The 14,479-nt window shown below is 58.2% G+C and overlaps 1 protein-coding gene across 1 annotated transcript; it reads right to left on the bottom strand.

Annotated features, from left to right (window-relative positions):
• Window positions 1-92: 92 nt before the first annotated feature.
• Window positions 93-818, bottom strand: BHLHA9 (basic helix-loop-helix family member a9). Its single transcript, XM_062175763.1, has one exon. It carries the CDS (start codon window positions 816-818, stop codon window positions 93-95), a length of 726 nt encoding a protein of 241 aa, XP_062031747.1.
• Window positions 819-14,479: the final 13,661 nt, after the last annotated feature.

Consider the following 14,479-nt stretch of genomic DNA (forward strand, 5'->3'; position numbering starts at 1 on the left):
GGGCTCTGTCCAGGGCGGTGTGCTCGCCTCCTCTGTCGCTGGCATCGGGCCGCCCGGCCTCCCTGCAGGCCCGCGGGTGCGCTCCGCCAGGGTCAAGAGGGCTGGTAGCCCAGTCCCGCGCCCGCTGGCAGGTGGTCCCGCGGCCAGAGAAGCGACCCGGTAGAGGGAGCCCCCGGGCACCGGCGCCAGCCTCCTCCGGAAGCCTGGGCCAGGCAGGGCGCCTGGACCACGGTGCGGGGCCGTCCCAGCTGCGCGTGCGGGATGCACGAGGCGCAGCGCGGTGCGGGCGGCACGAAGGGGCCGACGGCGTCCCAGCGAGTCAGGCCGAGCCCTGCGGGCGGCGACACGGGCCTCGGAGGGCTGGCACCCGCGTTCCCTGCGCTCCCGGCGGCGCGAGCGGCCTGGCCGTGGCACTCCCGGTGGCCGCAGGGCCAGCGGGGTGCGGGGCTGGCGCGCAGCACTAGCGAGAGCGCGGCGATGCGGTGGATGGCCCTGCGCAGCGTGGCGATCTTGGAGAGCCTCTTGCCGCCCAGGTCGTGGCGCAGCGCGCGGCGCAGAGCGTTGAAGGCCTCGTTGTAGTCCAGGATGCGCTTGCGCTCTCGCACGTTGGCCGCCATGCGCCGCGCCTTGGACCGCGCCGGTCGTGCGCGCTTTCGGCCCGTCGCCTCCTCTGCGTCACCCAGGCTGCGTGGGGCGCCGTTCTCCCTCAGCACCCCAAAATTCCTGCCGGCCTCCGGGTAAGAGCCCCCTGGGGCCTCCACAGAGCCCTCGGCCCCCTTCAGGCCCCTGAGGCCTAGTCCTGGCGCACCTCGGAGCATGGCCTTCTCCCGGGCCCGGCTGCTCCGGCTCTGGCTCGCCAGGCCCACGGGCCAGCCTCTGCGCGCAGCGGCTCCTGCAGGCTGGACACTCCCGGGACCGGCCCTCTGCCGCTGGGCTTTATGGCCCCACGTGGTTCCCCGCCCTCCCCATCCATCTCCCTGCGCCTCTTTATTACCTGCCCCCAGGTAGGTTGGCGAGGGAGGAACCGGAGGAAGGAAGTGAGGAAGAAAGCGTGCAGATTCTTGCATGGGGACCAACGAGGCAGCCCAGCCACGCCTGGGGCAGTGCTCCAGCCGCCACACCACTGGGACCGGTGCTGCCTCACTCCTGGGCCGCTGACGGGGGGCTGGCGAGCTCTCAGGCTCCCAAGGGACGCGGTGGTGGACTGCGTGCCTGTGAAGACCCGAGAAAGTTCTTGCCCAGTCCTGGGGCGGCCCCTGAGGTGCCCCTGGGGATGGGGCTGAGCGTCGGGGCAGGATTGGGGGGGGGGCAGATGGGGCTCAGCCGGGCTGCCAGGGAAGGCCAACCCGGAGCTTGGGGCCTTTTTGGCTACCAGAGAGAGGCTGGCTGGGTTTGGGTTTGGGTCTCCACTGGCCCTGACTCCCACTCCCTCCCTTTGGCTCCCCTTCTGCAAGCAGAGCAGGTTTGGGCCAGGGGTGGGTGGGTGGAGTCTTTTGGTGTCAGGGACTCTGGGGCAGCCCTATCTCCCCACATAGCGCTTGGAACTCAGCAAACAACTTCCCCATGGCCCTGCCTGGGAGTTGAATTTGAGTCTCAGGGGAGAACAGGGCTGACTGGGAGAGACAGACCCCAGTGAAACGTCAGGAGCCCAGGGGTGCATTATTGGGAGTACCCTGGGTCCATCTGTGCCTGGCCACCATCCAGATACCTCCCAACGCCACCGCCCATTGTGACAGCAGTCCACATGGGTACGCAGTTCACACCCCTCTCCCAAAAAAGCACGACTGTAACCCCTTTGTTTCACCCTGTGGATTTCTCTGTAGAGGAAAAGAACAGGGCACTAGGGAACAGAAGCAGTGTGTTTACTTGCGTCATTGAGGTCATCGCGTTATTGTCATTTTTAAAAAAAAAGAAAAAAGATTTATTTACTTATTTGAAAGGCAGAGTTAGAGAGACAGAGGCAGAGAGAGAGAGAGGGAGGTCTTCCATCCTCTGGTTCACTCCCCAAATGGCCACAAAGGCTGGAGACCTCACAAAATGCTGCACCTCTCCACCCAGGGGAGCGCCCTCACATGTCGGGGGGGGGGGGTTCCAGGGAGCCCCTGGCCCAGGAGCAGGAGGCAGTAGACGGGCAAGCCCAGAGCACCCCCCATCTCCATAGGAGGGTGGAGGTGACCCGTCCAAGGAAGCCTTCCTTCCTCGATGACCTCCGGGGCAGGCTCACTGAGGGTGTGGGGAGGATGCCTGTGGGGGATGGGCAGGCTGCTTCCAGGGCCCCAGCACTCCGGGGTCCAGCGCTGGCACGGTGCCGCTTAGCAATAGCAACCTTAATAGTATGGGTGCTGGCTCCTCCTGAGTGCTGTAAGCATGCATTAGCTTAGCCTCACACCAGCCCAAGCTGCAGGGCCCATTGCTGTAATACCCATTTTACAGGCCGGAAACTGAGACTCGGAACTGAGTGACTTACCCCAAGGCAGAGGGGTAAGCTGTGGCTGAGCCAGGATTCTAAATCCCCTGGGGAGCTCCTCGAAGCCCCTCTGGCCTGAGCCTGCATTTTCAGTGCCCAAAGCCCCTGCTGAGCGCACCTGCAGCTACTAGAGGCCTGGCACCTGCCCTGGGAGACAAACACATCAAAATGGTTAGGTAGTTTCAGCCAGGCATGAGAAATACAGAGGGCTGATTGGTGGCAAATCTGGAAGGCAGGGGCAGGTGGAGATAGAGGAGGGGGCCTGAGCAGCCACGTGCCAGCCTCCTGGGACTGAGACTCGCACCTAGGGGCTCCAACTCTGACCCTGGCTGGAAGTGATGACCTCTGGGCCCCTAGGAAAGCACCAGAGAGCAGAAGTGACGGGTGGGGCCCAGCCTCTGGCCTCTGCAGCAGGTGAGCAAGGCCACTGTAGGCCAGAGGCTCTTAGGGGATTGGGGATCAGCTGCAACTGCTGGGCAGGTGCCAGGCCCATCTCCGCCGGAGTCCCGGATTGAGTTCAGGTGGGTCACAGCCTCAGCTGCTTGTCACCTCTCCTCTGTGAAGCCCGCCTTGAGGCCTCGCCCCCAGGTGCCCTGTCTGTGCTTTCTGACAGCAAGATTATTTACTGATTTAAAAGGGACAACAGGGGGGTAGGGGAGGAACATTGGCTGGTTCACGCCCCTAAGTGGCCACAACAGCCATCTCTGTGCCAGACCGAAGCCAGGAGCCAAGAACTCCATCCCAGTCTCCCACATGAGTGGAAAGGGCCTAAGTGCTTGGGCCAACGTCGGCTGCCTTCCCAGGCGCTCAGCAGAAATGCTGGCTCTGAAGCCGAGCAGCCAGGACTCAAACCTGCACCCAGATATGGGATGCCAGGGTCACAAGCGGCACCTTAACTGGCTGCACCACAACACGGCTCCTCCACGTCTCTGCTTCAGCTTGGGGCACGTTGCACTTGCATGTCCCAGCCAGAGCCCTGTGTCACCTCTGGACCTAGCACAGTGCCTGGTGCGGGACCGCAGATACATGGATGAAGCCGGTATTCAAATAGAAGGAGGTTGGCCGGCGCTGTGGCTTAACAGGCTAATCCTCCACCTTGCAGCACTGGCACACCGGGTTCTAGTCCCGGTCGGGGCGCCGGGTTCTGTCCCGGTTGCCCCTCTTCCAGGCCAGCTCTCTGCTATGGCCCGGGAGTGCAGTGGAGGATGGTTCAAGTGCTTGGGCCCTGCACCCGCATGGGAGACCAGGAGAAGCACCTGGCTCCTGGCTTCGGATCAGCGCAATGCGCCGGCCACAGCAGCCATTGGAGGGTGAACCAACGGCAAAAAGGAAGACCTTTCTCTCTGACTATCCACTCTGCCTGTCAAAAAAAAAAAAAAAAAAAAAAAAGGAGGTAAAACCTGCAGCCAAACTAGAGATGCTTCAGCATTCCCCAGCCGCGCCGTCAGCTGGGGGAAATTCGGTCATTGTCTCAAAGCTGTGGTCTTAGGGGCAGCAGTATCAGGCAAGAACTTCTTGAGCTCCACACCGGATCTACTGATCCAAGCCTGTCTTAATGGCAACATGGTTTGAACGCCCACAAAGATGTACAGTGCACATGCACTCACACACACACGGTGGGGGCGTGGTTTTCGGAGCAATCCTAGGAAATGCATATTATCTTTCTTTTTAAGAGAGATGTAGGAACTGAGAGCTCCCATGTGCTGGTTCACTCCCCAAAGGCCCATAAAGGCCCAGACTGGGCTGGGCAGAAGTGGGAGCCAGGAACTCAATCCAGGTCTCCCTCTGGAACTCCATCTGGGTCTCCCAAGTGGGTGGCAGGAACCCAGTTCATCCATCACCTCTGCCTCCCAGGTCTGCATTAGCAGGCACTAGGAGTCAGGAGCTGGAGCCAGGCGTCCAGCCCAGGCACTCCGAACCCTAGCGTCTCAACCACGAGGCTAAACCCTGCCCCCAAATGCAAGTTGTTTTTGAATTCTGCTTGTGCAGGAACATTTTGCAGCCTGGCTCAGTGATGACCACATTTTAGCCTGCATGCAAAACACCGTTGCGGGTTAAATACTTGAGGCCCCGCCTGCTGTCATCTCAGGGTGATTCTGGGGTACGGTTTCCTAGCTGCCAACTGGCTTTCGATCCCCAGCCGTGCCTCGGGCAGAAGGGAAGTAGACCGCTGTGGGGCTCAGAAGGAACGACAGGAATAGAAAATCCGTGGGAACAAAGTGAAATTGAGCCGCACGTTTTTTTGCGCCGGGCCCCTCACAGGAGCCCTCAAATCAACCTCACGAGGAGGTGTCCGGTGCTGGCCCCGGCCCAGCCTCCCACTCAGCTCTTCCTCCCGGGCTCCCGCGCCCTGCCCTGCGCAGGACAGGAATCGGCCACGACCCCAGATTCAAAACACCGGGACCCCGCGCATGTCCGCCGGCCTCACTTCAAAGGCGAGCGCGCTGGCATTTCCGCGGCACCTGCGGCGGCGGGGTCCGCCCTCGCCCGCGAGCCGGGCTGGGCGCGCAGGGGCAGCGGCCGTGATTTAGGGCCGGGCGGTTCCGCCGGCGGCCGCGAAGGTACCTATTACCGCGCCCCGGCCTGGATTTCAGAAATTCCTGCTCTTCCTCGGCGAGTTCCGGTGTCGCCGCCCCGAGGGAGCGCACACGTCTCACCCTGGAGAGCAAGGCCGGGACTTGGAGCCGGCGGACGTGGGCTCGGTTCCAGGCTCTGCCCTTGCCCGCACTCACTGCCCAGCCATCTAGGGGCTGCTTGGGCTCCCCGCTCCCCGTTCAGATCCAGCTTCCTGTTAAGGCACAGGCGATGGTACATGGGAGACCCACATGGAGCTGCTGGCTTCTGTATGATCTAACTCTGGCTTCGCTGACATTTGGGGAGTGAACCAGAGATTGAAGGAAGATTCTTTCTCTCTGCCTTTCAAATAAAAAAAAAAAAAAAACTGAAAAAAAAAAAAAACCTGAAAAAAAAAAAAAACAAAAACAAACAAACCAAAAAAAAAAAAAAAACCCACTGTCTTCTATTTTAAAAAAGGTGTCTTTAAAAAAAAAGCATATTAGACAATGATAAAACTACAGGAAAATCAGACACCATAAAGCTGGAATGTCTGGGTATGCTTGCATGGGATAAGGGGGGAGGGGTTGGGGAGAGCCCACCCAAGCGCTGACCCTGAGCAGGGCTGGGAAGGAGACCAAGGCATGCAGCTAACTTGGGGGAGACCGCCTAGGCAGAGGGGGCAGCAAGGGCCAAGGGCCTGAGGCCGTCTTCAGAAAGTTCACGGAAGATGTATGACAAAACCTGTGCACGGATTTCTAAGTCTCTTGTGCCAAAAGAAGCTTATCTTTTGATTTCATTTTTCCACAGACTCTTGGAAGTCCCTTCTTTTTTTTTTTTTTTTTTTAAATTTTTGACAGGCAGGGTGGATAGTGAGAGAGAGACAGAGAGAAAGGTCTTCCTTTTGCCGTTGGTTCACCCTCCAATGGCCACCGTGCTGATCCGATGGCAGGAGCCAGGTGCTTCTCTTGGTCTCCCATGGGGTGCAGAGCCCAAACACTTGGGCCATCCTCCACTGCACTCCCGGGCCACAGCAGAGAGCTGGCCTGGAAGAGGGGCAACCGGGACAGGATCGGTGCCCCGACCGGGACTAGAACCCGGTGTGCCGGCGGTGTAAGGCGGAGGATTAGCCTAGTGAGCCGCGGCGCCGGCCTAGAAGTCCCTTCTACAAGTTGCAGGGACAGCAAGATGCCCCGCGTGGCTGGGACTGAGTAGGAGGTCTGGTCGGATTGGTGGCTTTGCGTTGTGTGGTCCTGTGGGCCCTTGCAGCATCTGGCAAAAGAGGGGAGCCCTTGACGTCTTTCCTGCCTCGCTTCATGGATCTTAAATCCCTGCTGCGGCTGCTTCCTCTGACTGCTGCATGAGGAGCCCTCCCCCCCTCCGCAGGCAGCACCCCCTTCTGTCTCAGTGTCCTGCCTCCTCTCCTGTCCCCCACCCGTGCTCTGGGGTCTGCCTGCACTGCCTCTCTCCCAGGTCTGACAGCTCTCCCTCCCACTGCCTCCTTCGTTGGGGACACACGTGCTCTGTTAGTCACCCACTGTCAGTCTTTCCCTGCGCTCTGGCACTGTGCCTCCTCCTTTCTTTCCTCTCCCGCCCCACGTCTCACCCCTCAAGTCTGGCTCTGCCTACCCCCACCTCCGCCCTACCCCTCCCTGCCCTGGCTACTGGAGCTCTATTTTTTTTTTTTTAAGATTTATTTATTTATTTGAAAGTCAGAGTTACACAGAGAGAAGGAGAGACAGAGAGATCAATCTTCCATCCTGTGGTTCACTCCTCAATTGGCTGCAATGGCCAGAGCTGTGCTGATCTGAAGCCAGGAGCTTCTTCCAGGTCTCCCATGCGGGTGAGGACTTGAGCCATCTTCTGCTGCCTTCCCAGGCCATAGCAGAGAGCTGGATGGGAAGTGGAGCAGCTGGGACTCGAACCAGCGCCCATATGGGATGCCAGCACTGCAGGTGGCAGCTTTACCCACTATACCACAGCGCCAGCCCCTGAAGCTCTATTTTTTTTTTTTCGTATTTATTTATTTGAAAGGCAGAGTGAAAGACAGATATTCCATCCTCTGGTTTACTCCCGAAACTCTACAATGGCCGTGGCTGAGCCAGGCTGAGACCAGGAGCCAGAAACTCCATCTGGGTCTCCCAAGTGGGTGGCAGAGACCCGAGGACGTGGGCCACCTTCCACTGCTTTCCCAGGCACATTAGCAGAGAGCTGGATCAGAAGTGGAGCAGCCAGGACTTGAACCCATGCTCACATAGGCTGACGTCATCACATGCGGTGACTTACCCTGCTATGCCACACCACCAGGCCCATTTTAGAAAAGGATTAACTTATTTAAGAGGCAGAATGGCAGAGGGAGGGAGAGACAGAGAGAAAGGTAAACTCTCTTCCAGTTATTCATCCCCTGTGACCTCAGTAAGCTTTGTCTAGTCAATTAAGTTACATCTTTATCGAGCACCTCGTGTTTGCCAGTTTTTGGGTTAGATAATGATGAACAGAACTGATGTGGCTCCTGCCCCATGGAACTTCACCTCTGGTCGGGAAGACCATCGTGTCAATTAAAGTAAAAAGTATGTTTGAGGTTTGGAAGGGACACAGAAGGGAGTAGGAATTTGTCTAGAGGGCCAGGGTACATCTTACAGGGGAGACTATAGCTTAACCAGGTTCAAAAGTTTGCATAGGAGTTTGCCAATCACAGAGTGGAAGGGCACTGAAGACAGGGAACGGCATGTGTCAAGGCTGGAACCTGTAACCACTGTAGAATGATGCAAAAAGTATATAGTAAATTGGCTTTGCCAGACCTTGAAATGTGAGAGCAGGGAGTGAGGAGGGATGAGGCCAGGGCTCACGAGGCATCAGCCCCAAAGCTTGTGAGGTTGTTTCATCCATGAGGTAGCTGAGTAGCACAAAAGGCCATTAAGCTGAGCAGTGACACGCTCCTCTCTGAATTGCAGGGAGAGCTCCCCCGAGCAGTATGAAGAACGGGTCTGAGACCGAATCCTGCTATGAGGTGAGGGTCCAGGAGGGAAGGGGGGCTTTGTTACTGTTGTTTGCTGTTTTTAAAGATGTATTTATTTGGAGAGACAGAAAGCTCTTCCATCCATTGGTTCACTCCCCAAATGGCTACGACAGCCAGAGAATGGGCCAGGCTGAAGCCAGGATCCTGGAACTCCGTCTGGGTGCCCCATATGAGTATCAAGGGCCCAAGCACTTGAACCATCTTCTGCTACTTTGCCAGGAGCATTTGCAGGGAGCTGGATTGGAGGCAGAGCAGCCAGGAGTCAAGCCGATGCTCATAGGGGATGCCGGCGTCACAGACAGCTTAACCCCTGTGCCACTGTGGGTCCCTGCTAGGTGGCATTGCATCAGCCTTTCTGCCTGGGTGGAGGGGCGCCTCTGGGGTGGAGTGGCACAGGCTCCTGGCAGGTGGGACAGATAAGAGAGTCCAGGCACTTGACTCCTTGACTTGAATGTGGAACAGGTGTTCCAAAGAAACAGGCAGCAGTGGGGAAGCGGCTCTGCCAGGACCACGGCCGGTGGCCATCAGTGTGCCCGGGGCACACCCAGAGGTGGCTGCAGGCCAGGCTGTCTTGCAGCCGCTCAGTTTCCTGTAAGCCCTGTGAGTTTCCCCGGCCTAATTCCCCAGCCTTTCTTTCCATTGATTTGTGGGTGACCTCAGCCGCCCTCTAGCTCCCTCCTCCCCTTAAGTGATCACGGTTGGGTCTTGTTTACAAACGGGAATCCTGACAACACGGAGTCCGCGACCTTCCTCTTCCCAGACCAGTCCCCTGCACCTGCCGCTTAGCGGCTCCGAGAGCACCTGCCTGGCCCTTGCTTTGCTGTCTGCCAAGTGGAGTGGGAGCTGTGCCTCAGGGAGGTGGGAGAGCTTCTGACACCAGAACAGGGCGCCCTTGGCACGGTACTTGGCACATAGTAGGTGTTTCACACTCCACTGTTGTCAGTGTCTTTCTGGAAAACTTGTTCAACCCCCCAGGGTTTCTTCTTTTTAAGGTTTTATTTATTGGAGAGGTAGAGTTACAGACAGTGAAAGGGCGAGACAGAGAGAAAGGTCTTCCATCTGCTGGTTCACTCCCTAAATGGCCGCAACAGCTGGTGCTGGGCCAATCCGAAGCCAAGAGCCAGGAGCTTCTTCTGGGTCTCCTGCACGAGTGCAGGGGCCCAAGGACTTGGGCCATCTTCTACTGCTTTCCCAGGCCATAGCAGATAGGTGGATTGGAAGAGGAGCAGCAGGGACTAGAACCGGCACCCATATGGGATGCCGGCACTGCAGGCGGCGGCTTTACCCACTACACCACAGTGCTGGCCTCCTACATTTTTGTTTGCTATCTCTCCTGGGTCCCCATTTTGCAGATGACAAGTGGAGGGCTTTACCGGCCCCATGGCAGCACTGGCCCCTACAGCTCAGTTTTAAAAGCACTTTGATTAGCTTCCTGTACACCTGATTCCTCCTAACACTGGTGAGGAAGGCAGGGCCCTGTGCTCTTTAGCCAGTGGGGAGAGCTGAGGCTCAGGCCGAGGAGCGTGGGGAGGTGGCACAGCTCTTGAGTGGAGCAGGAAGATGGGGCAGCCAGTGACAGCAAAGAGGCAGGGTGACGGAGGCAACAAGTGTAAGCCTGGAGGCCAGGCAGGAGCAGAAGCCACTCCCTGCAACAGGCCTCTCTCCATCAACGAGGTGGGAACCCTAACTGCCAACCTCGAGAGCTGTTTGAGGAAAGTGCAAGGGACCAAGGGTGCAAGATGGCTGGCCCCGAATTCAGTAATTGTTTGATAACAAGTTAATGAAGGGTTAGTCGGGCACAGTCGGAACCAATGTTAGCTGTTGTCCTTGTTAGGTTTATGTTTCCCATGTGTGTTAACACACTACAGCTTGTTGCTATTGAGATTGTCATTTCATCGGGGCCCAAGCGTTTGGGGCCTCTGGATTCGCACCGACCCCCACTCTAGGCTCCCATGGAGACGTGCCCAGCCCCCACCACCTCGCCCGCAGCCGCTGGGGCCAAGCCGCAGTAAATCAGCCCGGGACCTGTAATTAAGCAGCCGTGGGGGGGGGGGGGGTCCCAGGGGCTTCCTGCGCTCCCGCCCTCTCAGAAGGGAAGGGAGGGCCCGGGAGCTGGGGGGTCCCTCCGCAGGCCCCCTGATTTATGGCCCTCTGTGTGAAGGAGATTTACGAGCTAAGACCGGGAGCTGCGGAGGTGCAGGCAGCGATGCGACACCCTGAGGCGAGAAACACGGGGCGTCACCTGCGTAGACGCTGCTACAAGTCGGCCTCGCAGACCCCCCGGCTCCTGGCGCTTCCCCGGACCCTGCAGAAGCCTCACTTGGCTCCAGTGGGGACAAACTCTTCCCCCAGAGCATTGCTCGGCCCATTTCACAGGCCTGAAGACAGCACCGCCCAGGGGCGAAGCGGCTGTAGGTGGCCTGGTGTGCGCTGCTGGTAGGGGAAGGCCTGTAGGGAGCAGAGCTGAGCCTACCTGGGGAGATGCCTGGGGGCTCTGGCCACCCAGGGGGGCCGGCTCTCCTCGAACCGGGAGGAATGAGTGTGACCCTCCCCTCGGGGTCGTGGGGTGCGGAAAGAAGCCCTCTCAGTGGGTTTTGTGCCGGCCAGACTCGGGCTGGAATCCTGGAATCCTCTGAGCGGCTGAGAAATTTTAGGCAAGTTACTCAACCTCTGCAAACCTTGGCTTCTCCGTTTGAAGAAAAAAAAAAAAAATGGGGTAGCAAAATCCTCCTCTTAGGGTGGTGTGGCGGTTAAATAAGGTCAAGTGGGGACTGCGTTTTAGACAACTCCGCCCACCTTGCGCCCAGGAGCTGCAGAACAAACATCTTCCATTTGTGCTCTTGCGAGAGTGAACTTTAGGGCCTATGTTGGGACTTGGGATGGAAGATGGTGTGTTATTCCAGGACTCAGAACTGGGGCTTAGTGTGTGGCTCTGAACCCTCCCCCATTCCATTCACTTGTGTTATGGGGTGTGGAGCAGCTGCTGTGTCCCTGGCACTGTATTAGTTGATGGCAGTGAACAAAACAGACAAAACGGGGCCAGCGCTGTGGGGCAGCAGGTTAAGCCAGCACTTACAACGGCAGCATCCCATAGCAGAGGGCTGGCTGAATCCTGCCTGCTCCCTGCTAGTGCACCTGGGAAGGCAGCAGAGGACGACCCGAGCACTGAGGCCTCTTCAGCCCGTGATTCACCCTGGACCAGCCCTGGCCATTGCTGCCATTTGGGGAGCGAACCAGAGGATGGAAGATCTCTCTGTCTCTCTGCCCCATCAAATAAATAAGTAAATCCTTAAGAACAAATTTTAAAATACACACAAACCCCTGCCACCGTGACGATTCACCCTCCAGTGAGTGCAGAGAGACAGTGTCTTGTGTCTGAAATTTACATCTGTGGGCTTATATCAGGGGAGGAGGGAATTCCAGGCTAAGGGTCATTAATCTAGTCCAATCCCCCTAAAAGGGGGATCAGCGAGGACTTGAACCAGAATCTCCCACTTCCCGTTGTCACCCTGTCTACCGCACCACTGACCCGAGGGCTGCCGAGTCCAGCAGGCGCCCTGTGTGCTCCTGTTTTGTCCCCATCACAGCGCCAACCATCCAGACTCCTCGTCTCCTTGTTTTGAAGTCGGAGGCAGAGGCTGCCTCCCCACCACCAGGCCATCCTGCAGCCTCCTGGAAACCACCCTCCCATCAGTGATGTCCCCTCTGCCAGGGCCTGGCTCTCTCCTGTCTGCCCACGTGCTGAAGCCGGACAGCCCAGGAAGCCCGTCTGGTCATGCGGCCTCCTACCCTGAGGGCCTCCCTCCAGCGGGACAGCCTGGGCTTCCAAGGGGAGGAAGCACAAGTTGTAACCTCTGCCAGGGTTTGAATTTTTTTAAAAAAAAGATTTTATTTACTTATTTGAGAGGTAGAGTTGCAGTAAGAGGGAGAGAAAAAGGTCTTCTGTCTGCCGGTTCACTCCCCAAATGGCCATTGGAATTCCAAAGCGCTGCACTGGTCAAGCCAGGAGCTTCTTCCGGGTCTCCCAAGCACCCACAGGGGATGCTGGCACGCAGGCGGAGGATTAACCTACTGTGCCACAGTGCCGACCCCCAAGATGGCGGAAATTTAATCCAAACATGCTTTCTAGGAGATGGGCCTAGGGGAGGTCCTTAGGTCATCGGGGGTGTGCCCCAGAGGTGGTTCCTCGAGAGGCTGGGTTGTAAGAGCTCTGCCCAGCGGCTACCGCTTCTTTTGTGGCTCACGAAGCGGTCCTCCCTCCGCGCGTGTTCCATGCCAGCACCTTCCTCCAGCCTCACCAGACCACTGAAACCATGGGCCTGCCCGATCTTGCTCTCCGAGCCTCCAAAACCATGAGCCAAAAGCAACCTCGTTCCTTCCCGAGCAGCCCCTCCCAGGCATTCTGCTATGAGATGAGAAGTCAACTAATGTATCACTCTGCCAACTGAGCAGGCAGAGCAAGCGGCAAGGCCGTGCAGATGGAAGGGGACGCGAATGGGCTCCAGGTCTTGCGTGGTGGCACTGCAGGGGTGACCTTTGGCTCAAGTGTCCAGTCCTGAATCCCTCTGATCCCGCTTCACCCGAGGAACCCCCTCCTGCCTCCTCCAACCCCTGCTCTTTGACCCCCCCCCCCCCAAGTCATCCAGGCTCGGCCTTGCTCCCTCAGCAACCTGCCGCTGCAGTGCCCTCCTTCCGTTTCCACCTCCTCTCTCAGCCCACAACTCGGGAGCCACCGGCCAGTGCTTCCAGAACTGGGCTCTCTCCCTCCGGGTTCCTTCCCATTCCTCTTCCACCAACCCCTTCCCTGTCAGCCCCTGTCCAAGTCTCCTCATTTCCAGGGGTCTGCAGACCCCTCAACCTAAGACTCCCCTCTCAACAAGATGAGCAAATAAACAACCCCTCGTTTACTCGGTGGGTTCAGCCAGGAACCCAGAATGCGTTACACAGGCCTCCCACCCTCGGCTGCCACCTCCCTCGGATGCCCAACCCCAAGCCCCCACAGCTGTCGCCTGTACATCCTGGTCGCTCTCCAGTCTCCTGCTCTCCCTCTCATGGCGTTCCCCTGTTGGGCCCTATGGGAGATTTGGGAAACAATGAGTTTGCTCCCTGACTCCTTGCCTTCTCTCAGGATCGGCGATGGTCTGCAGTGCTGTGCAGACTGGCGGGCACCTCCGGGGACAGGTGTGGCCCACCGCACCTGCTGGGTATTTGTAGTTAATGGCCGGGACCAAACAGCCCAGACGCTTCTCCGCCAGGCGCTGTCTGGGTAACTCCTTGTCTGTCGGTGAGGCTCTGCCTACCGGTCTGTAAGATGGAGGTGATGCTAACGACTACCCCAGAGGTGGTCGTGGAGACCACCTGAGACAGCCCAGGGACCAACCCGCCGCACACCGGGAGGTGCTGTCATGGAGGCCGCCTTCTCTCCAGGGCCGGCTCACGAAAGGGAAAGGCGGAAACCAGCTCGATCCCACCGTGTTGCTTTGGACTGTTTTCAAGGGCTTTCTCGTCCCCCAAACAAGGCTACCTCAGAAAAGAACGCTTTCCACCCGGCGGCAAGAGAATTCTGGGGTGTGGAGACGCGGCCGAGAGGCGCGGTGCCCTCGCGCCCTCTGCTGGCCGGGCGGCGGAACTCCGAGGCGCTGGTCCCCGGGGCTGGGCCGTGCTGCAGGGCCGCTGAGCGGTGGTCTTGGAGCAAAGTGCTAGCTGTTGGCTCTGGTCAGAGGCCTCCCGCCCTGGCCTGTAGCCGCCTCGCAGTCACGGCGGATACTGCGTGGCCGGCCGCAGACCCCCAGCTCCCTGCCTGCGCCCACTGTGCCGCTGCCTCCCTTTCCCGAGCTGGCCTCTGTTCCCCGCCTCCCGTGGTTTTTTCTTTTTAATTTTTGCTCCTTAAAATAGGCTTTATGTATTGGAATGGTTTTAGAAATGCAGAAGAGCTGTGAGGCCGGGGTGGCGTGCGGTGTGATGGGTAAGGTGCTACTTAGCATGCCCCTGTCCCCGTCACAGAACACGGCTCATTACCCAGTTCCAGCTCCTGACTCCAACGCAGACCCTGGGAGGCTGCAGGTGATGGCCCAAGTGGGTGGGCTTCTGCCGCCCATATGGAAGATCTGGACTGTGGGTCGTTGCAAGCATTTGGGTGGAGGGGAGGGGAGCTTTGTCTTGCTGTGATTCTCTCATTCACTCTTGCTCTCAAATAATTTTTTAATTATTTACTTGAAAGGCAGAGTGATAGAGAGAGAAGGAGAGACAGACAGAAAGAGAGATCTTCCATCACTGGTTCACTCCCCCAGTAGCTGCAACAGCTGGGGCTGGGCCAGACTGAAGCCAGGAGCTTCTTCCAGGTCTCCTATGTGGGTGGCAGGGGCCTAATCACTTGGGTCATCTTTTGCTGCTTTCCCAGGTGCATTAGCGGGGGGCTGGGACGGAAGTGGAGCAGCTAG

The sequence above is a fragment of the Lepus europaeus genome, chromosome 18 (genome assembly GCF_033115175.1).
Source record: "Lepus europaeus isolate LE1 chromosome 18, mLepTim1.pri, whole genome shotgun sequence".
Taxonomy (NCBI): Eukaryota; Metazoa; Chordata; class Mammalia; order Lagomorpha; family Leporidae; genus Lepus; species Lepus europaeus.